The sequence below is a fragment of the Sphaeramia orbicularis genome, chromosome 17, assembly GCF_902148855.1.
Source record: "Sphaeramia orbicularis chromosome 17, fSphaOr1.1, whole genome shotgun sequence".
In the NCBI taxonomy this organism is placed as follows: domain Eukaryota; kingdom Metazoa; phylum Chordata; class Actinopteri; order Kurtiformes; family Apogonidae; genus Sphaeramia; species Sphaeramia orbicularis.
In genome coordinates this window covers 32,290,508-32,317,702 of record NC_043973.1, presented here as the reverse complement: position 1 = coordinate 32,317,702, position 27,195 = coordinate 32,290,508, and the positions used below count along the sequence as shown (strand labels likewise).

Below are 27,195 nucleotides of genomic sequence, written 5' to 3'. Positions count from 1 at the left end.
ATTCAATTCAAGACTGTGGAATTTTTGCACTTGGCAAAAACATCCCAGGGGCCAAACTGGACCCTTTGGTGGGCCACATTTGGCCCCCAGGCCACATGTTTGACACCCCTGGCTTAACAGGTCTAATTTTCTGATTTAAGGTGAATATTCACACCTCTACATGTAAATCACTGTAAAATGTTCAGTTTTTTTCTGTTTATGTACTGAAGGAAGTCCAGATTTACCTAAACTGTCTTAACTGAAAAAAACAAAACAAAACAACAAAAAAAAACACACACACCACCTGCAGTAATATGCTGTAGAAAATACTCAATATCCTCCTGAGACCCTCTGTTGGGGGAAAGAGTTTCACAGGTTTATTATCCTGTAGTGACCCCACCAGCCATTTTGTACATTTGTTGATCATTATGGTTGTGTTACTGGTGATAGCATGAATATTTCTTTTATGACATTTTTAAATCTAACATCTGTGACTCTTACAGGTCCAAAATACAGACACTACAGACTTCTGAGGACCCTGGAGCCAAAAATGTACATGCAAAAAAATGATATAAAATGATCATATATCTATATTTTAACCATTTAAATACCAGTTTTAATACATGATATCACTTGTTGGAAAAAAAAAAAAAAAAACACAAAATATGAGATGTTTTCCAAATTCTGCAACTGGGATGTAAGAAATCAAAAAAAAAAAAAAAAAAAAAAAAAAAAACTGATATAAAATGATCATATATCAATATTTTTTCAACTTTTTCTCCATAAATTTCTTAGACCACTTCAGCTCTGCACAAAACTACCAAATATTCAATAATTTTCAGGATTTTAACCGTTTAAATACCAGTTTTAAAATATGATGTCACTTGTTGAAAAAAAAAAATTCTGCAACTGGCATGTAAGCAATCACAAAAAAACGGTAATATATTCGACATTATTACTGCTACATTGTGCATGTGCAGCTACAAGGCTCTACATAACAACGTGATGCAACAAATCAGTTCTTTTTAGTCGAAATTGGTCTGTTATTTCAGTACTGGATAATTCTTGTGTTTGCAGGCTGTCTATTTGTGTGAGTGCATTCTCCGTCTCTTTTCAACCCTTGAAAAAAAGGCCTCTTATCATCCATATTGACACTGCATTGCTGTTTTTATACAAAAGTCATACTTATGAAAAACTACAAGCACCAGTTCTCAATAGTAAACGTCTAGCATTGTTAAGCACTTACCTTAAAGTTGGTTTATTGCATTGAATGTTACCCTTAAAGCAACGTGAAGCGTTACATTAGATGGGACAAGCACTACCATGTATATGCTGCTGCTTAGGCCCACACTGCACACACAGCACTGCAGCACAGACATGGGGGAACCTTCCTGCAGTCCAGCTGGACTTGTGCTTGAAGATAACAGGGACCGGCTCGGCCTGGTTTCATTGGTTTATCCCGCTCTGCAAACTGAACCCTGTCATCTGTTCCATCTCTCTCCTGGGTTTGTGCTTCCGCTTCCCTCCGTCTTATTTGTCGATGAGTTTAACCAGACTCTGACGCAGGTCATTAAGGTCAAAGATCTTAATGTCCAGGATCTCGATGGCCCTCTGGATCTCATTGTCCATGCGATCCCGTTCCTCCAGAGAGTTACTCAGGTTCTGCTCCGTGTTCTGGATGCGCCTCTCCAAGTCTGAGTTACGCATCTCCATCTCCTGCAGCAAAAGAACAGAGGGCAGTGTTTAGGCTTTCATAAATCTAAAGCACAGGTGTCAAACATGCGGCCCGGGGGCCAAATCCAGCCCGCCAAAAGGTCCAATCCGGCCCGTGGGATGAATTTGTAAAATGCAAAAATTTACACTGAAGATATGAACAGTCAATGGTGTTCAAATCATTTTAGGTCAATTCAATCTAAAGTGGATCAGACCAGTAAAATATTATCATAATAACCTACAAATAATGAAAACTGCAAATATTCCTCTGTGTTTTAGTGTAAAAAAAAAGTAAAATTACACAAACATGGTTACATTTACAGACTGGCCTTTTACAAAAAATGCCTGAAATGTGGAATTTTACCAATATGCTGTCTGTTACTAAATGTTTGGTGTATTTTTAGATCCACTGTGATCTGTAAGTTGTGATGCATATGTATAAATGATAAACTAAGGCGTAATATTGTTAATATTGCACTTATTTTTGTAAGAATTTTCAAGTTGTTCATATTTGTTCATGTTATGCTCGAGTACAGTTCATAGATGTAAACATTTTCATGATGGAATTTTACTTTTTTCACTCAAAAACATAGAGAAAACTTTGGAGTTGACATTATTTATGAGTTCTTATCCTATTATTTGTATTATTTGACTGGTCCGGCCCACTTTAGATCATATTAGGCTGAATGTGGAACTGAACTGAAATGAGTATGACAGCCCTGATCTAAAGGTTCAGTGTGAAAGAATAAGAGGCATCCGAGACGAGGGTGTCAAACATACGACCCGTGGGCCAAAGCCAGCACACAAAAGGTTCCAAAAGGTACACAGAAGGTATTAACAGGCAAAGAAGTCAGACTGATTTTAGTTCCAAAATTGTAAAAATATTCTGCCTGTTCCTAAATGTTTTGTGTATTTGGGCCTGGCCAAGTAAAAGTGAACATCAGGATCAATTTATTTTTTCTCTAAAACAATATTTTTGATTACTCAGCATGAAAGACATATATCTGTAGTTTTTAAAACTGTGTTTATTTAATTTGTACCTGAATTACAATTGGATATATAAGAAAATATATGAGAATACAGTGTAAATTAATTACAGTAAAGGTTGTAAATGAATGTGTACAGCACAAATTCAGAATGTAAATAGAAATGTGTAAATAAATATGTGCCTGTGTCTAATCTTATATTTAAGAATATGCAAATACTATAATGATTTTGAATGTTATTTATTATTTAAAAAAAAAAAACCCAGCAGAAAGATGTGTATTAAATATAGTAATGAAACATATGTCCCTAAAGACAATTTATCTATACAATTTTATCAGTATCTTAATAAAATCTTTGATTATTATTAGGGTGCATCACACTGAACTCCATTACTTTTTTGGATTCTCACTCCATTACCATGAATTAATGTCTTTTAAAACTAAAATAAAAATGATACCAGTTTCATTTTTGGATATAATGTACTCTCATGTATTAAGAAAAGGGTGGTATGGTAAATATTTGCTCTTTCCTTGGGGAACAGCACTTTTTGGTATTTTTTCCAAACCTTAAATAACTGCTGTATATTTTTCCTCACTCCGTTACTTTGTCAATGACGATAAATTCATGTTTTTATTAAATATTTGGTTATTACTCCTTAATGGCATGTTAAAGTACTTGCTTAGACCTACAATTTGACCTATTATGGTTGCTGCTAAATTAATATTTAAACAGATATAAAATGATTAGTATTGCTGCACAGTGCTTTCCCACTCGCTTGGCTAGGCCCATATGTAGATCTGGTCTGATCTGTAAGTAGTAATGCACATGTGTAAACTATAAACTGAGGCCAAATTTTGTTAAAATTGCACTTAATGTTCTCAAGAAATTTCAGGTTGTTCAGGCTATTCATATGTTTTACTGACAGGATAGTTTGCAAATTGAAATATTTTCATTAATTTAATTTGACATTTTTACACAATAAATAATGACAACTTCAAATGTTTGTCTTTGTTTTAGTCTAGTACACAGGTGTCAAACATGCGGCCCGGGGGCCAAATCCGGCCCGCCAAAGGGTTCAATCTGGCCCCTGGGGTGAATTTGTGAAATGCAAAAATTACACTGAAGATATTAACAATCAAGGATGTTAAAATCATTTTAGGTCAATTCAATCTAAAGTGGATCAGAACAGTAAAATACTATCATAATAAACTATAAATAATGAAAACTGCAAATTTGTCTCTTTGTTTTAGAGTTAAAAAAGTAAAATTACACAAAAATGTTCACATTTACTGACTAGTCTTTTACAAAAAAATGTGAATATCTGAAACGTCTGAAGAGAAGTATGAGGAACTTTACTAATATTCTGTTTGTTATTTAATGTTTGGTGTATTTGTAGATCCACTGTGATCTGTAAGTTATGATTCACATGTATAAATGATAAACTAAGGCGTAATATTGTTAACATTGCACTTATTTTACTAAAGAATTTTCAGGTTGTTCATATTTGTTCATATTATGTTCAAGTACAGTTCGTAGATGTAAACATTTTCATAATGGAATTTTAAGTATATTTTTGCATGTATTGTAGGACATTTAAGCATATTTAAGTGTATTTCTATGTGTATTGTAGGATATTTAAGCATAATTAAGTGTATTTTTGCGTGTATTGTAGGATATTTAAGCATATTTAAGTGTATTTTGCTGTGTATTGTAGGATATTTAAGCATATTTAAGTGTATTTTTGTGTGTATTGTAGCATAATTAACTGTATTTTTGCATGTATTGTAGGATATTTAAGCATATTTCAGTGTATTTTTGCGTGTATTGTAGGATATTTAAGCATATTTAAGTATATTTCTGCGTGTATTGTACGATATTTAAGCATATTTCAGTGTATTTTTGCGTGTATTGTAGGCTATTTAAGCATATTTAAGTATATTTCTGCGTGTATTGTAGGATATTTAAGCATATTTAAGTGTATTTTTGTGTGTATTGTAGAATATTTAAGCATAATTAAGTGTATTTTTGCATATATTGTGGGATATTTACGCATATTTAAGCGTATTTTTGCGTGTATTGTAGGATATTTAAGCATATTTAAGTGTATTTTTGCGTGTATTGTAGGATATTTAAGCATAATTAAGTGTATTTTTGCGTATATTGTAAAATATTTAAGCATATTTAAGTGTATTTTTTATTTTACGGAATTTACTTTTTTCACTCAAAAGTTCTTATCCTGTTGTTTCTCTTATTTCACTGGTCTAGCCCACTATATATCATATTAGGCTGGATGTGGCCCCTGAACTCACATGAGTTTGACAGCCCTGGTCTAGTATGTGAATATTTTCCTGGTCCAGCCCATTCAAGATCAAACTGAGCTGAATGTGGCCATTGAACTAATATTTTCATAACTGTATAACCACAAAAAATAAGAATCCTGTTCATCACTACACTTCATAATAATAATAATAATAATAATAATAATAATAATAATTTATTTGTAAAGCGCTTTCAATCAAAGTGCTGTACAGATATAAAATCAATCACAATAAAACATAAAAGCTAAAAACATTAACAGTAAAAGCACATCACGACTTATAACACAGAGCTCATGTTTCTACAGTAGCTCTCAGACTTCCTCCTTCTCTTCTTCTGTTTTCATTTTATCTTCATTTGCATCCAGGGTTAAAGTCCTCACTGTCACCTTTTCCATCTGAGTGTGGACCAGAGTTAATACCCCCTTAAAAAAAAGGTGAGAGTGGGCTGCAATCTGCAACTTCACCACCAGATGTCACTAAATATCCTACACTGAACATTCATGACATTAAATATAAGATGTGTTGTCCTTTTCAGACTTGAAAGAATATGGTTTGCAACTTGAAACTTATAAAATACTTGTTCTTAAATGTAGCTCATAAACATAGAGAAAAAATGAAGCAGCAGATTTTTTTAAATTTATGTCACTGCCAAAACTTGTTGCTACAACTGTATATAACTTGTATTTTCTGGTAGTTCTGCTGAGTGTGAGATGTTTCTGAGCCTCTACCTTTATTTATTTATTTATTTTACACCCCCTGCCAGTTAATAACACTGTACATCACCTTAGACAAACTAAAAACAAAGTGACTATAGTTCTGTTTATGGTTCTGTCTTCTTTCTGCTTTTCTCACTTATGACCCAGTTCTGCCTGACAGACAAAACTCTGGGTATAAAACACATACATGGTGACTTTTAAGCTGTATTTTGCCTCTAGAATATTCCTGTAGTTTCCAAAGGTATGGTTGTGTTTATACAATATAACTGCTGTGACAGAATGAAGAAATAACATGTTTCTGTTCCACAGCTTTTACACATGCTCTTTAACCCTTTCATGCACAGTGGTCACTCCAGTGGACAGTTCTTCTCCAGCTGTTCTCTTGTATATTCATGGGTTTGGTTGTTTTAGTTCCATATCAGCCAACACAGTGGACACTTACACTGGTCAACAACAAATTTATTGTTTAAGTTTTTTGAGCTGACTTAGGATAATTTTGGTGTGCTGAATCCAAAAATCACATTAATTTTGCTCAATCAAGTCAACTTTCTGAACTATGCTACATATTGGCTTTTTAACATTTTTGCTTACATTTATGGGCATTTTCACATCATATGATACAAAATTCTTTCATATTTCTTGCAATAAACGAGTTCTGAAGATTTTACTTTTGCCAATTTATGATTAATGTTTTTTTTAATATTACAGGTGAATGAAATGGCTTCGACGAGAAGATCTTGCAAAAATAAGCCTGATGTATTCTGCTACATCTGCGGTGAATACACCATTGTACCTAACAGGAATCCTGGTCAAAAAAATTTTTTTTTTCTCTTAACACCTATTTTGGGTGAGAACTATATAAAAAATCAACTGATAAAGTCACAAAAATGTAATCAATTTTGTGTGAAGATCAAATTTTTCAAAATCAAATTAGCAAAAAAACCTGACCTGATTGAGAAAAACAGATGTCATTTTTGGATTTAGCGGTGCAAAATAGTCCTAATTCAGTTGAAAAAACCTAGACAACTTGCAAAAAACATTTTTTTGTAACCCAGTGTTAATCACCATCCAATACACTGACATTCAGACATTACTGTAACTGTGCTGTTCTAGATAAACCTGATCTGCTCCAACATGTTTGAGTGTAAATCAACTGCTAATTGTTATTAGACTGTCATTAACAGTTTTCTGAAACAAAACGCTTTTTTTTTTTTTTTTTTTTTTTTTTGTGCATATCCTCCTGAGACCCAGCAATGCATTTTGTCCTCTATAGGGGACAAAAGTTTGACAGTTTAACTTAAATGCTGTCCATCGCAAAGGACATTCCATTAAAAAAATATTCATATATATTTATATATTTATGCATTTGGCAGATGCTTTTTTCCAAAGCGACTTACAGGGGAAAACTAATCAAATCACTCAATCAATCAAATTTTATTTATATAGCGGCAAATCACAACGAAAAAGTTACCTCATGACACTTTATATACAGAGTTGGTCAAAACCAGACTCTAAGCCAATTTACAGAAACCCAACAAAATCAACAAATAAATACAAATGATTTTAAAAATGTATCTGAAAAAACTGTTGCATTATGCAGTTTCCAAACAAGACAATTCTTTAGTGTAAAAAAGCTACAACTGTCAATTTCCTGGGTCTCAGGAAGATATTATTTTCATGAAATGAGTAATAACCAGTATTTGAGTATGTTAAATGTGAAAAAACATCAGATTAGCGGCATTAAAAATGTTTTTATTTCATAGTTTCCTCACAGTTTATCACTTTCTGATGATGAGTTTTAAATCCATGTTTCTTTGCTTCTAAAATTAAACACATGGTGTCCAGCTGAGTGGACATTTTTGTAACTCCATGAAAAATAGGTTCATTTAAAAAAATTCAGGTGCATTGTTTTTTTCATGCCTAAAGAGGAAAAAAAACACTCAAGAAAAAAATCTTGACTAAGGCTGTCATAATTCATGCATGAAAGGGTTAAAGCTGCAGTTGGTGGACCTTAAAGTAATGTCCCCTTCATAATCCAGTCAGTTTTAAGCTTCAGTGTGTGACATTTAGTGACATTTTGGGTTTTTCTAATTAATATAATTATAATTGTGCTCCACTCTCAGACAATGTGGGTGATGCATGCTAACACGAAATGACACCCACTGTGAAATGGAAAAAGACAAAAAGACGAGGTTCATTCTGAGTTACCGGAGAAACATGAACACAACAAAAGACAGCTGACTATAATAAAGTCATTAAAAATATAATTATGCAATAAAATCCTCCTACAGTGCAAGTTCATAATTCAGTTTACTGGATTTTACACATGATGAGGCATATTAAGAACACCAAGAAATATACTTTTACTATTGTATTATTATAGAGTATATGATTTTGTCTTTTTTTACCCGTAATCTGTGTATGGCCTCATCTCTGTGATGCTCCATCTCATGGTACTCTGCTTTCTTGCTTTGCAAAATGTGGATTTCCTGAAAAGGAAAACAAAGGTTTCCCTCAGTTAACTTGTAATAATCATTAAACTACAACTTCAGTGACTAAAGCCGTGACTAATACTAATACTAATAATTTACACCACAGGGTGAAGCAATCACCAAAATGCCTATGTATGTCTCCAGCTGTTTATATTCTAAATCTACTGACCTCATCTTTGGCCTTCAGCAGGGCCTCCAGCTCCTCCAGAGACTGGGTCAGCTCGTCCTTCAGCAGGTCACTGGGGCCGTGGCCTCCATGGGCCTCCAACTCAGCCACCTAAAAATAAATAAATAAATAAATCATGAGTTTTATCACTATTCAATGCATTACCATAACAGCATGTGCACATTAGTTTCCTGAATGAGAATAGTAGAGTAGATGCAACACTAAATGAGGAAAAATGTGCAAGACAAAAGAAGATGAAAGTAAAAGATGCAACAAGACAAAAAACATAAAAGTTACCACAAGATGAAACTGATCCGGAAGATGCAACAACAAAAAAGACATAAAAGATGAAACAAAACATAGAAGACGTAAAAGGAAATATAGTGATGAATCAGATAGGAAAGGTGGGATGCGGAGAAAAATTAATTTTGAAGCCACCACAAAATTAGTTCTAGGCCTTTAATGGTTAAGCATAACTTGCTTCAGTTTTTGGCCTTTTCTTTTAGATGCATCTCTGAGTCTGTCTTTTCTGTCCATTGCTCAGACCTTGTTACTTACAAAATCTTTTTCTCACCTTTTTTAACCCATACAGACCCAGTGTGTTTTTGTGGTAGTTCCCAAATGATCTTTTCTCTCTCTATTTAACCTCAAAGTGATTTATCACCATATGTCATAATATTATCTTCTATTTTTTGCATTTTTTTCAGTGAAAATCTAGTGTTTTCCTATATCTAATTTACTGATCATGTACTTTAACCCTTTCATGCACAGTGGTCACTCCAGTGGACAGTTATTCTCCAGCTGTTCTCTTGTATATTCATGGGTTTTGTTGTTTTAGTTCCATATCAGCCAACACAGTGAACACATGCACCATCCCATACACTGACATTCAGACCATTACTGTAACTGTGCTGTTCTAGATAAACCTGATCTGCACTAACATATTTGAGTGTAAACCAATTGCTTGTTATTGTTAATAGACTGCAATTAACCATTTTTCTTAAACAAAAAGGTGTTTTTTTGTGTGTATTATCTCCATAAAGTGAATAATAACTAATATTACAGTATGTTAAAATGTGACAAAACATCAGATTAGCAGCATTTAAAAAATGTATGTCATTCTTTTTACACAGTGTACCAGTAAATGCATGTTCCTTTGCTTCAAAAATTAAATGCATGATGTCCAGCTGAGTGGATATTTTTGCAACTCCATGAAAAATAGGTTCATAAAAAATTTTCAATCGCATTGTTTTTTTTATGCCTAAAGAGGAATAAAAACACTCAGGAAAAATATCTTGATTAGGGTCAAAAAATGGTATTCAAAATCTCTCTGAAGGGACATTTTAGAGACAATTTGACCCACATTTTTACTTTTAAATTCCTTTTTGCTTTAGTTGGACTATAAGGGATTATCCAAATCAAGAGGCTACTTTATATTGAAATAAATGTTGGAATGGAAATCAATTAAAGTTCACTCTCGGACTGGACATTACTGTGTTTGGACCCATTAAGGTTCTCATAATTCATGCATGAAAGGGTTAACCGTCATGATGAGATTACACTGAGGGTTGTTATATCAAAAACATAGAAAACTCAAGAAAAAAGTGACTTGTTCAGTCAAATCTCTCATTAATTGAACATAAATCAAGTGTCTCCATCCACTGTCACTGATCCAACTCCATGGGTTTTACTGGTGAATTCATGTTGTAGATGATGACAGTGTTTCCATGGTAACTACGGAGCCTCTGAACGTCCAAATGGGTCATATCTGATGACCATGAAAAGACGACAAACTGTATTTTACACAGATTATTTCAACATATTGATAAGATTAGTGGTTGTAAAGTTGATAAACATTTTAGATCAGTAGGTGAGTTTAGTCACCAGTGGATAATTGGGTTTTTAAGGGTTAAGGAAGATTGATCTGAAACTTGGTACTTAGGTTCTTGTAATTGAGAAGCTGCTTGAGGTTCTTGTTTGTAGTTTTAAGATCCTTTATGATATTTCGCTAACTTGACTTTAATTCTTAACTTCCTGTTAATTCCTAAGGGGCCTGTTTCTATTCAGGCTGTTTTACCAGTGCAGTAGAACTGACAGTTTGGCCTCTGGAGACTTTCTGTCAGTTTTCCTGTCCTCCGTGACTCACATTTTATAAGTTTTAACATGTTTCAGATTAGTCCATAGTCAGATGTGGGAAGCGTTGCCATTATCAGGTGAAAGGAAACTAAATCCTCTCTGCAGTCTGAAAAAAGGACACCTCTAAAAATGCCTCTGCGTCTGAAAGAGAGCGGTTGGATTATTTTAGACTGTGTGTTTGAGACGAGGAGCAGAAAGAAGAAAAAAAGAAACCAGTAGATGCCAGCTCCCTCTGGTGATTTTTCATTTTTCCTAACTGGGACATTGAAAGTAGGATATCGCTGTCCTACAAACCCCACTCCCTCTCAAACCACCCCAGAGACCTGAACCATTTTCAGCCACCTGGTCCCCATCTTCACATAGTGCTGCTGAGCTCGGTCCAGACCAAGGTTATTATCGTTATTGAAAACTAACGAAATGACGAAAACTAGAATTGTAAAAACATTTTCGTTAACTGAAATAAATAAAAACTATAATTAAAAGAAAAAAAAACCAATAACTAACTGAAACTGTATTGTGTGTTTACAAAACTAACTAAAACATAAAAATTATGGATAAAATTGCCTTCGTTTTCATCTTTGTCAATGTCGGATTGATATGAAATCGATTTATTTTGCTCAAGCAATTTCAGCTGCTGGCACCATATGATATGTAACGGTCCGTCACTTCTCGTCTCTTGTTGTTTAGAGTCGTCTTTTCGTCTCCACTCTACCTGGAAACATGGAGACTAAAGTTGGGAGAAAGCAGCAGAGTCCTGTCTGGGATTTATTTGAATTTGACGATGAAGAAGATAAAAGATATAAAGGCGGCTGTGGCTCAGGTGGTAGAGCGGGTCGCCCAATAACTGAAGGGTTGGCAGTTCAAATCCCGCTCTGTCCTAGTCAGTCCGTTGTGTCCTTAGGCAAGACACTTCACCCTCCCTGCCTCCACTGCCACCCACACAGGTGTATGAATGTTTGGTGATGGTGGGAGGGGCCGTAGGCGCAAACTGGTAGCCACACTTCTGTCAGTCTGCCCCAGGACAGCTGTGGCTTACAGATGTAGTTTACCACCACCAGAGGGAGGATGTGAGAGCGAATGAATAATGGGTCAATAATGTAAAGCGCTTTGGGTGTCTAGAAAAGCACTATATAAAATCCAATCCATTATTATTATAAAAAACTAAAACTAAGCATTTAGAAAATAACAAAAACTAATAAAAAAAATAGGACCAATGGCCCTGTAGCTTACCGGCCAAATTCAAAGCTTTGGGAAATGTATCCAGATGCCATTTATTATCACCCAGTTCTGTGTATTTATTCTATTACAGAAATAGCCCATGTTTTGGTCATATTCCAATCAGATCTGTCAAAAATTCAAATTCCAACTTGATATCATTGATACTGATTTATTGTATTAATCCACTTCCTATCTCTTATAATGGGAAAATTTTCAAAGTTGCACCAAATCCAGAATCAGATCCAGATGGAAAAAATTTCAATACCTTGTGTTGACATCCTCATACAGAAGCTGTATACCAAGTTTGAAGTCAATCAGAACTGGAGTTTGGGAGATAAAGACGATTGAATTTTTTTCCCCATAAGAGCCCATATTAAATTTTGCGTCAGTTCCAGATCCAGAAGAAGATCCTGATCAGCATGTGGACATTATGTTTTGGTCATCTCCCCATCAGGGCTGGACTGTAGAAATTTACACTGGATATCATTTAGATTTACTGAGTTATCACATCAATCCACTTCCTATCTCTTATAATGGGGACATTTTTCAAAGTGGCACCAAATCCAGAATCAGATCCGGATCCAAATAATTTCACTAACTTTTGTTGACATCATCATACAGAAGCTGTATACCAAGTTTGAAGTCAATCGGAATTGTAGTTTTGGAGAAGAAGACAATTGAAATTTTTGTAACAGACGACGACGACGGATGCCGCATGACGACAATAGCTTACGGCCTGTCGGCTGGTAAGCTAACTAGCAAACCTGCTCTAAAAACTAATTAAAACTAACTGAATTAGAGAGAAAAAAAGTCAAACTAAATAAAACTAAACTATAATGAAAAATCCAAAACTATTAGAACCTTGGTCCAGACCGGGTTCTGAAAATGCTGAAAACTGTTTCTAGCCAGTCCTGTCGAATTAAATAATCAATACTGCAAAGTCAGGCTGTAATAGATGGATCAACGGCATTAAAGCTTTAAATGGGGGAGGTTTGTAATTCTGGGCCTCAGGCAAGGTCGTTCCCAGAGGAATCAGTCACCAGCAAACATGAAAATACCTTTTATTGATGAGTGGAAGGGCAGAAGCATCTGCATCCACTGGAACCTGAAAGGTAATTCAAGTGTAAAACCCCCTGAGGCTCCCACTCCCTGGTGCTGAAATGGAACAGATTCCACATACACACAGCACACACTGGGACACACACCAGTGGGTATGAACCAGTTCAACCAGCACAGAGAACGCCTTGATTAAACCTTTGGAAGGAAAATCGCCTGGAGCACAAGTCCTGTCAAAAAATGATGAAGTGTGTTACCGGTGTGAGCCAATCAAAACCAGCATGAGAACACCTTGATTAACCCTTTCATGCATGAATTATGAGAACCTTAATCAGCATTTATTTCCTGAGTGTTTTTATTCCTCTTTAGGCATGAAAAAAACAATGCGACTGAAAATTTTCTTACGAACCTATTTTTCATGGAGTTCCAAAAATGTCCGCTTGATACCATGCGTTTAATTTTTGAAGCAAAAAAACACAGACTTACTGATATATCGTGTGAAATCTATGAAATAAAAACATTTTTAATGGTGCTAGTCTGCTGTTTTCTCACATTTTAACAAACTCAAATACTAGTCATTACTCACTTCATGGAAATAATATGCAAAAAAAAAAACTTTTTTGTAAAAAAAAAAACCCAAAAAAAAGCAAAAAAAAACCCAGTTAATTGCAGTTTAGTAACAATAACAAGCCTTTTTTTTTTTTTTTTTTTTTTTTAAGTTTACTACTCTCTCACGCACTCTCATCTGCCTTCTATTGTGTCTTTTCTTTTGTCCGTATTTGTCTCTGTATTTGTTCTTTGATTACCATTTAGTATTAACTCTGTATCTGTCTGCCCATTTGATGTGTGCTTGTCCCTTGGCTGTTTATTGTGAAGCGTCTTTGAGTACTTAGAAAAGCGCTATATTAAACCGACGTATTATTATTATTATTATTATTATTATTATTATTATTATTATTATTATTACTTCGAATATGCAACAACACAAAGTAATCTTACTTGATCTTTAGAAATAAAACAGGTAGTAAGATGTCATGGAGGAAAACAAAAAAACAAAAACAAAACTTATACACATACATGACTTCATTTGCACATTTGAAAACGAATGGGAGGAAGTCTAATTTATTTGATCCCCATCCCTTCAACACTCAAACATGTTAGTGCAGATCAGGTTTATCTAGAACAGTGTAGTTACACTAATGGTATGAATTACAGTGTATGGGATGATGCATAAGTGTCCACTGTGTCGGCTTTGTCCACTGCAGGGACCAGTATGCATGAAAGGGTTAAACCTTTGGAGGAAAATCTCCTGGAGCACAAGTCTTGTCAAAGAATGATGAAGTGTGTTACCGGTGTGAGCCAATCAAAACCAGCATGAGAACGAGCACTGGCACCAGAAACAACCTGACAGCAGAGCCGTTAGCTTCACCTGGCTCTGATTTCAGCTCTGCAGGAACAAACCAAATGTCTGGTACGCAGCTTTAAGAACGAGCTGTGACATTAGACATGAACAATCAGCTCCTGCCTGGAGATGGGGCTGGAAGAAGTGTTTACGTCCTTTAATTCGGTGAAGATACTCCATTATGCTTAGAAATCCTGCAGTCAAAGCTTCAATTTAACCCTTAAGCCATAGAACTGCTTTTGTGATGATTTCCACATGATTTTTTTCTCTCCATCTAATCTTTCTCATGATTTATCATCATTTATTATGTTATCATCTGTATTTTTCAGTGAAAAGCGGGTATCTTGAATAGGCATATTTCTATTATACCATATGTAGGTGTATTTAATTGACTGTTTATGCAGGTGTTCATCAAAGTTCAGTGTGTATTTTAACCCTTTCATGCACAGTGGTCACTCCAGTGGACAGTTCTTCTCCAGCTGTTCTCCTGTATATTCATGGGTTTTGTTGTTTTAGTTCCGTATCAGCCAACACAGTGGACACTAATGCACCATCCCATAATACACTGACATTCAGACCATTAGTGTAACTATGCTGTTCTTGATAAACCTGATCTAGAGTAACATGTTTAAGTGTAAATCAAGTGCTTGTTATTGTTATATGTCTGTAACTGACAGTTTGTTTTTTTTAAAAGCTATCGGGTTTTTTTTTTTTTTTATGTAGAAATGATAAATTACAACTCAAAAATCACCAAATTCACCCAAAAATTACCCTAAAACCAACTAAAAATTACTCAAAAACCACCTTAAAATGACCCAAAAATGACCCCAAAACCACCTAAAAAATACTCAAAAAACACCTAAAAACCACCCAAAAACCACCCAAAAATTACCCAAAAAACACCAAAAAAAATTACCCAAAAAACACCTAAAAATTACCCAAAAATTACCCAAAAACCCACCTAAAAATCACTCAAAAATTCCCCCCAAAAAACACCTAAAACCCACACAAAACCACCCAAAAATTACCCAAAAACCACCTAAAAATCACCCAAAAATGACCCCAAAACCACCTAAACATTAGTCAAAAACCACTTAAAAATTACCCAAAAATTACCCAAAAACCACCTAAAAATCACCCAAAAATTACCCAAAAAAACACCTAAAAATTACCCAAAAATTACCCAAAAACCACCCAAAAACCCACCTAAAAATCACCCAAAAATTACCCAAAAACCACCTAAAAATTACCCAAAAACCACCCAAAAACCCACCTAAAAATCACCCAAAAATTATCCAAAAAACACCTAAAAATTACCCAAAAACCACCTAAAAATTACCCAAAAATCACCCAAAAACCACCCAAAAACCCACCTAAAAATCACCCAAAAATTACCCAAAAACCACCTAAAAATTACCCAAAAACCACCTAAAAATCACACAAAAATTATCCAAAAAACACCTAAAAATCACCCCAAAATGACCCCAAAACCACTTAAAAATTAGTCAAAAACCACCAAAAAAAATTACCCAAAAACCAACTAAAAAGTAATAACAGGAAAAACACCTATTTTATGAAAAAATTACAAAATGGGGAGGTTGCAACACTATAAAACTTGGTAGCCAAGAAATGATTCTATGACCATAAGACTTAAGATTTTTTTAAAATTACAACTTTTTTTTGGAAAAAAAAAAAACAAAAACAAAAAAACATCCTGTTTTATCCAAAATTTCAATTAGTAGATGTTTGTTTTGTTTTTGTTTCTTTGAGGGTTACACAAAAGTATTACAGGTAGAAACATAAATCATAAATGTGGAATAAAATGATCCCTGTGAGAGTTGTACTGTTATATATGATGTGTTTCCTTACTTCTCTATGTTTACAGTTGAGCTCATATGAACCACTTCATTTACTGTCACTAGGTTCATCTACATCCATGCATTATATTCTATAGCAGGGCTGTCAAACTCATTTTGGTTCAGTTCCATATTTACCCCAGTTTGATCTGCAGTGGGCCAGACCAGTAAAATAATGACTTAATAACCTATAAATAATGACAAATCCAAGTTTTTCTTTTTGTTTTAGTATAAAAAAACCCAATTAAATTATACAAATATTTACATTTTACAAAAAAGATGTGAATAACCTAAAAAAACAGAAATTTCATTTGGAAAAACTAGTGCAATTTGAACAATATTCTGCCTGGACTTATTATTTCTACATGTACATTTACACACAATGTTCCATAAACATTTGGTAACAGGCAGAATATTGTTAAAATTTTGGAGTTTGGAACTAAAATTTGAACAAATTCTACAATATTCCATCTCTTATTATTAACACAACTCCAGATCACAGTGGATCCATAAATGCACAAAACATTTAGTAACAGGCAGAATATTGTTCAAATTGCACATTTGGGGTTGTTCATCTTTGTTTTTATTTATGTATTTCTTTGCATTTTATTGTGAAAGAATAGTTTTGTAAATGTAAATACTTTCACAGTATAATGTTATTTTTTTCACTTAAATTTTTTCCACATAATTTTTCACACAGAAAATTTGTGGTTGTCATTATTTATGGGTTATTGTGTTGTTCTTTTGACTGTAGATCACATTGGTCTGTATGTGGAACCTGAACCAAAAGGATTTGGACAACCTGGACTGTTCAGGTTCATTTTTCCACTTTCATCCTGCAGGGCCGGAATGGATCCTTCGGCGGGCCAGATTTGGCCCCCAGGCCACATGTTTTGACACCTGTGATCTATTAGATTTTTATGCGTTTGTAGTGTCACTGTCCTTTATAAAAACAATTTATCATGAGCTCAGAAAAACAGGTCTGTTTGTGACTTTGTGACAATGCAATTTCTAGTTAATCCAAGAGGGATTTTAAAGAGTTTGTTTTTCTTGCAGACAAGTTTCACAGCCTGTAAACAACATTTAATCCTTCAATTATTACTTGGACATGAAAGGTTTTTACTGGACAGGAAGACGATAAAAATTGCAATCTTAAACGGTTCAGACAAATGTAAAGGAGTAAAATGTTTAATATTTGCCTCCAGTAGAAGTACCTCAGATTTGTACGAATTACATTCCACAGCTGCTTACAGATCTCTACAGGACCTCCTGAACTTATTTTGGCCCAGTTGAACATCTAAAGCAGGGCTGTCAAACTCATTTTAGTTCAGTTCCACATTCAGCCCAATTTAATCTGCAGTGGGCCGGACCAGTAAAATAACAGCATGATAGCCAATAAATAATGACAACTCCAAACTGTTTTCGTGCAAAAAATAACTTTCAATTATGCAAATATTTACATTTACAAACTATCCAAACAAAAAGGATGTGAATAAGCAGAAAAATGAAATTTGTTAAGAAATATAAGTACAATTTTATCAATATTATGCCTCGACTTATCATTTATACATATGCATTACAAATCAAATCTACAAAGGCCCAAAACATTTAGTAACAGGCAGAATATTGTTAAAATTGTACATAATTTTCTTTAGACATTTCAGGTGGTTCATATTTGTCCAGGTTTTTCACATGTCATTGTTAAAGGATAGTTTGTAAATGTAAATATTTTCATAATTTCATGTTTTTTGTGCCAAATCACAGAGGAAAAATTTGGTGTTGTCATTATTTATAGGTTATTATGATATTATTTTTGAGTTCGATGCCCTAACTTGCACTTTGCAGATTCATCCCGTGGGTCAGATTGGAAACTTTGGCGGGCCGGTTTTGGCCCCCGGGCCGCATGTTTGACACCTGTGATCTAAGGTATAGAATTATCACTTAAGCAGCTGTAATCCATTTAAATAGATATGAAATATGCTCCTGTATGTAAAAGGTTTGTGTTGGAACTCTAATTCCAAAAAAATGAGATGTTGTGTAAAATGTGAAAAACCCATATTTTATTCACAATAGAACACAAATAAAATGTATAAAATGAGAATATGCACCAAATACTGATAGTACTACTGCTAAAAATAATAAAATACTACTACTACTACTACTACTACTAATAATAATAATAATAATAATAATAATGAGAAAATTATGAAGAAGAAAATAAAGACAATGAAGAAAAAGACAACAATGATGAAGTTGAAAACAATGAAGATGAAGACAATGAACAAGTAGATGAAGAGGACAAGGAAGATGAAGAGGAAGAAAAAGAGACAATAAAGGTGAAGCAGACAAAGAAAATGAAGACAAAAAGGACAAAGAAGAGGATGAAGAAGAGGACAAAGAAGACAATGATGAAGATGAAGACAAAGAAAATGATGACTACATAGAAGAAGATGACGATGACGACAAAGAAGACAAAGATAAAGAGGAAGAAGAGGATGATGAAAAAGAAGATGAAGAGGAAGGAGGAGCCAATGAAAATGAAGCAGACAAAGAAAATGATGACTACATAGAAGATGATGACGATGACGACAAAGAGGAAGAAGATGACGAAGACAAAACAAATGATGACAAAGACCAGGAAACGAAGCACAGGCAGAAGCAGACATGTTGAATTCCATGTCCTACGTGTACGTGCTCACCTGTTCTCGGAGCCGGTCCGTCTCCTCCTGATAGGCTGCCAGCTGTTTCTTCCACTGTTCCACGTTAGCGTTGGCCTCGTGTAACGCCGCCACCAGTTTAGTGTTACTGTCCTGCAGAGTGAAGAGCTCCGCCTCCAAGTTCATTTCACAGATAGACCTGAAAAACACATTTAGATAAAACCACATTAACCTTAAAATAATGTGTCCACTGGTTCTACTCCAGTACATCTCAGAGGCAAATACTTAGTCCAGTGTATTTGTCTGACACTTGTACTTTTATTTTAATATTTTACACCATGCATGGTTGTATTTGTACTTAACCCATAAAGACCCAAACAAAACCATCTACAGATGGAACTGTTTAATACTGCTGATCCATTAATCCGATCAATACATGTAAATAATTGGTGTAAAATACAGTTTATCATCTTTTCATGGTCATCAGATATGACCTATTTGGACGTTCAGAGGCTCCGTAGTTACCATGGAAACACATCATCTTCTACATCACAGGTGTCAAACATGTGGCCCTGGGGGCCAAATCTGGCCCGTCAAAGGATCCAGTCTGGCCCCTGGGATGAATTTGTGAAATACAAACATTACACCGAAGATATTAACAATCGAGGATGTCAAAATCATTTTAATTCAGATTCCACATACAGACCAATTAGATCTCAAGTGGGTCAGAACCAGTAAAATACTATCATATTAAACCGATAAATAATGAAAACAGCCAATTTTATCTTTGTTGTAGTGTAAATAAAAAGTAAAGTTACATGGAAATATTTATATTAAAAACTGTTATTTCACAAAAAATGTGAAAAACCTGAAATGTCTTAAGATAAATAAATGCAGTTTTACCAATATTCTGTTTGTTATTAAATGTTTCGTGCATTTGTAATTGTAATGTAAGTTATAATGCACATGAGAAAATGAAAAAGTGACAATCTGAGGCAGAATATTGTTAAAATTGGACTGGTTTTCTTAAGATGTTTCCAGTTGTTCATGTTGTTCAGATTTTTGTAGATGTTAAAAAAAAATCTTGAATTAAGCAAAATAAAAAATCTTGAATTAAGCAAAATAAAAAATCTTGAATTAAGCAAAAAAAAATCTTGAATTAAGCAAAATAAAAAATCTTGAATTAAGACAAAAAATCTTGAATAAAGCAAAATAAAAAATCTTGAATTAAATCTTGAATTAAGACAAAAAATATCTTGAATTAAGCAAAAAAAAATCTTGAATTAAGCAAAAAAAAAATCTTGAATTAAGACAAAAAAATCTCGAATTAAGCAAAAAAAATAAAAAATAAAAATAAAAAATCTTGAATTAAGTGAAAAAAAAATTCTAAAAATAATTATATATTGTTAAAATTGCACTTGTTTTTCTTAAGATGTTTCCAGTTGTTCATGTTATTCAGATTTTTGTAGATATTAACATTATCATAATCTAATTTCACTTTTTTCCTCTGTTATTATTTTACTAGTCTGGCCCACTTGAGATCATACTGGACTGAATGTGGAACTGAACTAAAATGAGTTTGACAGCCCTGATCTACAGCATTGATTCACCAGTCAAACCCATGGAGCTGGATCAGTGACAGTGGATGGACACACTGGGTTTATGTTCAGTTAATGAGAGATTTTACGGAAAAAAAAAATATTTTCTTCAGCTTTCTCTGTTTTTGATAAAATAACCCTGAACTTTAATCTAAACTTTAATGAACATCTACATGATCAGTGAATTAAGTATAGGAAAATATATGATTTATCTTGAGAAAATGCAAAATACAGAGGATAATATTACAATAAATGAGATGAATCACTTAAAAAAGGTTAAATAAATAACAACAACAACAATAATAATAATAATAATTATTATTATTATAATTATAATTATAATAATAATAATTATTATTATTATTATCATTATTATTATTATTATTATTATTATTATTATGAAAATTTGGGAAGTGACATAAAAGGAGTACTGGGTATTTATGGGTTAATGTCCATAAAGGGTGTGTTACTGCAGTGTATTAGAAGCCACCTTCAGTGCTCCAACATGATGAAAACACAGCTGACCCAATAAACACCAAAAAAATAAAAAATAAAAACAAGGTGCTCCAAAAGTTAACAAGCTCAATAACATGAAGTGCAGCCTGAAGCAGCACACTCACTACCCAGTGGAGGTCATTTCATAAGTCTTAAAACAAAGCAGTGGTTTACTCATTGAAATGCTCAGAGGGCAAACAACAAGAGCCCATTCATCTGCAGCCTGTTCCTGGAGGCTCTGAATCTAAAGTCTCTGCTGTCCAGATAGTAAAGGCTACTCTGAAAAAAGGTTCGAATAGTTTGGGATTTTTCATTCTAGTTTAGTTTTATTTAGTTTGGCCTTTTTTTTTCTCTAATTCAGTTAGTTTTAATACGTTTTTAGAGCAGGTTAGCTAGTTTTTATTAGTTTTTGTTATTTTCTAAATGCTTAGTTTTAGTTTTTTTAATATGTTTTCTCTTCTTTTCTGTCATATTCAAATAAATCCCAGACAGGACTCTGCCGTTTTCTCCCAACTTTAGTCTCCATGTTTCCAGGTAGAGTGGGGACCAGAAGACGACTGGAAACCACAAGTGACGAGAAGTGACGAACCGTTAAATATCATATGGTAAACTAAAATTGCTTGAGTGAAATAAATCGATTTTATATCAATCCGACACTGACAAAAACAAAGGGAATTTTATCCATAATTTTTTATCCATTTTAGTTAGTTTTGTAAACACACAATACAGTTTCAGTTAGTTATTGTTTTTTTTTCTTTTATTTATAGTTTTTATTTATTTCAGTTAATGAAAATGTTTTTACAATTCTAATTTTTGTCATTTCGTTAGTTTTCGTTAACGATAATAACCTTGCTCTGAAGTAAATGAAGGGACAGACTCCAGACAAATTTAGAAGCAAAGAAGTGGAAAATCTGCAAACATTTCTTTGCAAAGTTAAAGGTACAACATGTAACATTTAGGCTCTGTTTGTTTAACATGAGGAGGTTGGACTGGAGGTGGAGGAGAGTGCAGGCAGGGTGGAGAAAGCATCAACAGTGATATGTTAGTAAAGGTGTAGAGCAGTGGTTCTCAGCTGGTCTGGCTACGGAACCCACGATCATCCCTTAATGACAAGCTGTGACCCAAAGTGATAAAAGTTGAACTGCTCATATTTATTGAACCCTTTCATGCACAGTGGTCACTCCAGTGGACAGTTCTTCTTCAGCTGTTCTCTTGTATATTCATGGGTTTTGTTGTTTTATGTGCATATCAGCCAACACAGTGGACACTTATGCACCATCCCATAATAATACACTGACATTCATACCATTACTGTAACTTTGCTTTTCTTGATAAACCTGATCTATAGTGACATGTTTAAGTGTAAATGAATTGCTAATAAAAATTGGGAATATGATAAAATGTGAGAAAACATCAGATTAGATGCATTAAGAATGTTTTTTTATTCATATATCACTTTCTGATATTGCATTCTTTGCTTCAAAAATTAAACACGGTGTCCGGCAGAGTGGACATTTTTGGAACCCCACGAAAAATTATGAAGGTAGATTTGTTGTTTGTTAACTGAAAGAAAAAAAAAAAAAATCAATTAAAAAAAAAAAATCACTTCAGAGAAAAAAAAAAGTGTTCAAATGGAATTTTTTGGATCATAAATATTTTTTTGTTTTTGCATTCAAACACTTTTTTTTCCATTGGATTTTTTTTTAGCTGAAGCAATAAAGAAACAAATCTACCTTCATAAAAAACAGGTTTATTAAAAAAAAAATTCAATCGCATTGTTTTTTCATGCCTAAAGAGGAATAAAGACACTCAGGAAAAAAATCTCAGCTAAGGTTCTCATAATTCATGCATGAAAGGGTTAATGAAAAGATGGTGTGTTTTGAACCTGAGATGATACAGAATGTCACAGTATGAAAACACAGGAGACAAGTGTAATGATAAACCAAACTGACCAGCAGGTGGCGATGCTAAATATGGACATACAGTGATGGAAAAAATTATTAGACCACCCTTGTTTTCTTCTATTTCTTGTTCATTTTAATGCCTGGTACAACTAAAGGTACATTTCATTGGACAAATATAATGATAACAACAAAAATAGCTCATAGTAGTTTAATTTCAGAGATGATATTTAGTCATTTTCCATGTTTTCTTGATAAAAACCAAAATCACTTCAGTTCCTCCATCAATATCTATGGCATTGCACTGACAAAAACAGTGCTTTTAGGCCTGTGTTTTTCAACCTTGGGGTCGGGACCCCACGTGGGGTCGCCTGGAATTCAAATGGGGTCGCCTGAAATTTCTAGTAATTGATAAAAAATTAAAACTTACTGATAAAAATTTACATTACATAGCAGTGGTTTCCAACCGTTTTTGTCTCATGACCCCATTTTAACATCACAAATTTCTGGTGACTCCAGACATTCAAAACAGAGACTTTTTTTTTGCTAAAATTAATTTGTTTTTGATCGTGTAATAGTTTGCTATAATATGTTGCAAATAAGCATTCATTTTAGACAACATTTAGACTATATAATGTAAATTTTTATTAGTAAGTTTTAATTTTTTATTTTATAAATTATTTGAAATTTCAGGCGACCCCAGACATTCAAAACAGACTTTTTTTTTTGCTAAAAATTTGTTTTTGATCATGTAATAGTTTGCTATAATATGTTGCAAATAAACATTAATTTTAGGCAACATTCAGGCTATGTAATGTAAATTTTTATAAGAAAGCTTTAATTTTTTATCAATTACTAGAATCACTGTTATACAGCCTAAATGTCATCTAAAATTAACGTTTATTTGCAACATAGTATAGCAAACAATTACACAATCAAAAACAAATTAATTTTTGCAAAAAAAATGTCTCTGTTTTGAATGTCTGGGGTCGCCAGAAATTTGTGATGTTAAAATGGGGTCACGAGCCAAAAAAAGACTGGAAACCACTGTTTTAGGCATTCCATGTTTTCTTTTCTGTCTGTTTTAGTCACATGATACACACAGGAGTTAGTACTTGATTGCATAACCATTGTTTCTGATGACTTTTGATGGTCTAATAACTTTTTCTGCAACTGTATTCCCTTTAGCAATAAATGAGGTACATTTAAACCAAAACCAAAAACATGCACAAAAACATACTCAAACTTTAAAAGTGCATTCAATCACTTATTCAAGAATTAAAATCATATCTAATGTAGTCACTGTCATACCTGAGTTTCGCCCTGATTTGAATAGAAACTTTTAGGTCTTTTTTTTATGCTGTGAAATGCCTGGTGTTAATTACCATTACAGCGCATTACCGCCACCTACTGTTGGGGAGGATGAATGGTAGCACTCAGCTCCATAAAACAATAAAGCACAGGTTTGGTTTCTTAATATCATTTTTTGCCCACACAAAGGACCCACTGAAAATGGGTTTGTAACCAATTCTAGGTCACCCCCACCAGTTGAGAATCACTGGTGTAGAGGACGGAGGTGAGACCAGTGATGCTGTACAGTTAAAGAGACGACGCTGATGAAAAGACAGAGGAAAAGCTGAAGATGTTATTTTCTTTTGGAGTGAAACAGGTTGACAGGATTAATAATCATGAGTTTCTACACAACTTTTATGAGCCGAGTATTGAAACCTGATGCATAAAGAGTGAAAGGAGCCTTGGAAGATGAAACAGAAGTGTTAAAACATTACAGTTTGGGCTGATATAGTGGTTTTCTGACAGTTGTTGAAATCTGGAAATTTCAAGTTGCCACTGATTTAAAACTAACAAAACTGGGGTTGCTTGTTGCATGTCATCCTCTCTATCCCCCACATTTCTATCTCCTATTTCCAAAGGTTCTGGCAGTGACAAACCGACTCCTGACATAAAATGTGATTTATGCGGCAAATAAAGTGTTTGTAATATGCTCATTATTCTTTCTCAATGCACCTCTTGTGGAAAAAACATCTAAAAAACAAACTGAGGCATCAAAGTTTGTGAAAACAAAATGTGTGTCACTGCCAAAACCAACTAAATTATTATTATTATTATTATTATTACTATTATTTATTTATTTATTTATTGAGAAAAAAACGTCGAGATATTAGAGGAATAAAAGTCATATTTTGTAGAAGAATGAAGTTACAGTAATGAAGTTGTAATATTTTGAGGAAAAACCTACTTTTATGAGAATAAACTGTTAAAGATGAAGTATTAGATAAACAGTCTGTTTTATAAGGCTTTTTCTTTAATACTTTACGATAACTTTCACAAACAATAAAATAACCACTCATGAATTTATGTAAACCTGTAAAGAGTGTATTCATGGAATCAAACTTGCAGGGTTTAGCTGTCATTTTTTTCTCATAAAAATACCATTTTTAATGTTTTGCGTAATTTTTTTTCTCTCAAAATATAGTTTTGTTTTGTTTTTTCTTTTAATCTTCAGAATGTCCCTAATCCTCTTTTGTAGAGGTCAGGATCACACGTAACCTCCTCAGACCCGGGAAATGTCAGCAAAGTACCAGCTTTTTTTGTTTTTTATTAAATAAGTGCCTATATTGGAAACATCATGATGCAACAGTTTTTTCAGATGCAGTTTTTAAATGTTTTATGGAATGTCCTTTGTGGTGGACAGTTTTCTTTTCTTATTTTTTTGTATAAAGTTGTGAAACTCTTGTCCACAAATGTGGACAGTGGGTCTTAGGAGGTTAAAAAACTTTTTTAAATCATGTTTAGTTTTTTGTGTAGACAAAACCACGTCAAACTCATTTAACAACCTTTTATTACATGTATAACTTGCAGCTGACCAGGCGTTTTCTATAGATCATCAGTGAATAATGTGTTCATTGTTCAGACTGGATTGGGTTAAAGTACATTTTGTATCATCACAGAGCAGTAAGTGTCTCTTTCATCCTGATCCTTTACCTTCATGTCTTTCTAGCCTCTCCTCATCTAAAGTGTGAGGCGTCCCATGGCAACAGTCCCCTTGGCAACCATTGAGCAGCATCTTTCCGTTGTAATAATTGGACTGTAGGATATGAAAGCATGGTGGGCGGCTCAAAGGACAGACTGAGGGGATGTTTACAGGCTTTATTTGGTGTTATATATGAGTCAACATCTCAACAATGGCCTCCTCATGTCCGAGGGAGTCTAACGAATGTAACGACACCAAAACATAATTAACCCCACAAGCTGAAAAGCATGTTCACACCCAATGGAACACTGGAAGTTTAAGGATTAATCAATAGGAGCAGATTGAAATATTACTTTTACCACCTAAAGCCATTTAATTATAATGATTACATACTGTAAATATGTAAAAGAAAAAAAAAAAAAGCACCACACTGAAAATCTGACTCAGGTTAGTTTCCAGTAACATCTGGCCTGTAGTGTAAAGCTACACATTAATTAAATGATAAATTAAACACCTCTGAATATTATTTTATTTTCATCAGCTGTAAAGTGGCATAAGATTTTTGGAAAACCTTTTATTTATTAAAAGAAGCTTGTTTTAAGAATCTACTGTTGCTGGTGCTGATTATTACCTCCTTGCTTTGCTTTCTTTGTTTGCATGTTTGTTTGTTAGCAAGATAACTCAAAAAGTTATGGATGGATTTTCATGAAATTTTCAGGAAATGTTGATTCTGGCACAAGGAAGAAATGATTACATTTTGGTGGTGATGGGGGGGGGGGCGGGGCAGGCATCTGTCTTGGCAGAGGTCTGCGCTCTCCGAGTGCTTTTCTTGTTTTACGTATGTTTGTCAACAGTATATGATAGCGTTCTGATTGTGACTTAAAGCTGCAGTTTTTATAGTTTTTTTAAGCATCAGTGGACTGATATTTTGTAATTACCTTCAGCATTTTGCAATTCGAGTGTTCTGAGAGGTCATGAGACTCCTGCATCTAATCCTTATTTGAGTTTTCAGGCTTTAGAGAATCCACAGTGATGTCCTGCTCGTGTCTAATCACAGCTGTTGTATGTATGTATGTTTATTTAGGTGGGACAGTGCACATTAATGAACACATTTATAAATTCCATTTCAGCATCAACATGTGCATCAGTGCTAATTTTGATCTGCAGTCCCCACTTTGTTTTCTGACAAACAGGGGTTAAATACGTGACAGACTGTAATTATTAATGGCTGATCAGATTCTTTATTCGACTGCTGTACTGTGATTCCAAATACAAACTTGGAAAAGTGGCTTCACTTTCCCGTGACGACATAAAACAAAAGTAATCTCATCTATATTTACATTTAGTCTGACAGCTGCACTAGGAAAATGGATATTTTTAATGTCTAGTGTTTTTTTCCCCTGATTTTGGCTCCTGCATCTTTACATAAAGACAGTACAGTCTAGACCAAAAGACTCTTGGCATAAATGGAATTAATTTACCAATTAAATCCATAAAATCTGTACATTACTTA

The 27,195-nt window shown here is 33.8% G+C and overlaps 1 protein-coding gene and 1 long non-coding RNA gene across 5 annotated transcripts in view; one reads left to right on the top strand and one right to left on the bottom strand.

Annotated features, from left to right (window-relative positions):
* Window positions 1-696: 696 nt before the first annotated feature.
* LOC115438026 (uncharacterized) lies at window positions 697-4,028 on the top strand. Its single transcript, XR_003938012.1, has 3 exons — window positions 697-843; window positions 1,857-1,862; window positions 4,016-4,028. It is a non-coding gene; the product is annotated as an uncharacterized LOC115438026 (long non-coding RNA).
* Window positions 884-27,195, bottom strand: part of LOC115438025 (homer protein homolog 3-like) — a 64,375-nt gene continuing 38,063 nt past the window's right edge. For all 4 annotated transcript variants that reach the window (XM_030161469.1, XM_030161468.1, XM_030161467.1 and 1 more), the window contains 4 exons: window positions 18,739-18,895; window positions 8,375-8,482; window positions 8,122-8,202; window positions 884-1,695 (listed from right to left, as the gene is read on the bottom strand). In XM_030161469.1, the coding sequence (XP_030017329.1) occupies window positions 1,510-1,695; window positions 8,122-8,202; window positions 8,375-8,482; window positions 18,739-18,895 (532 nt within the window). In that variant the 3' untranslated portion in view covers window positions 884-1,509. The remainder of the gene's footprint in view (window positions 1,696-8,121; window positions 8,203-8,374; window positions 8,483-18,738; window positions 18,896-27,195) is intronic.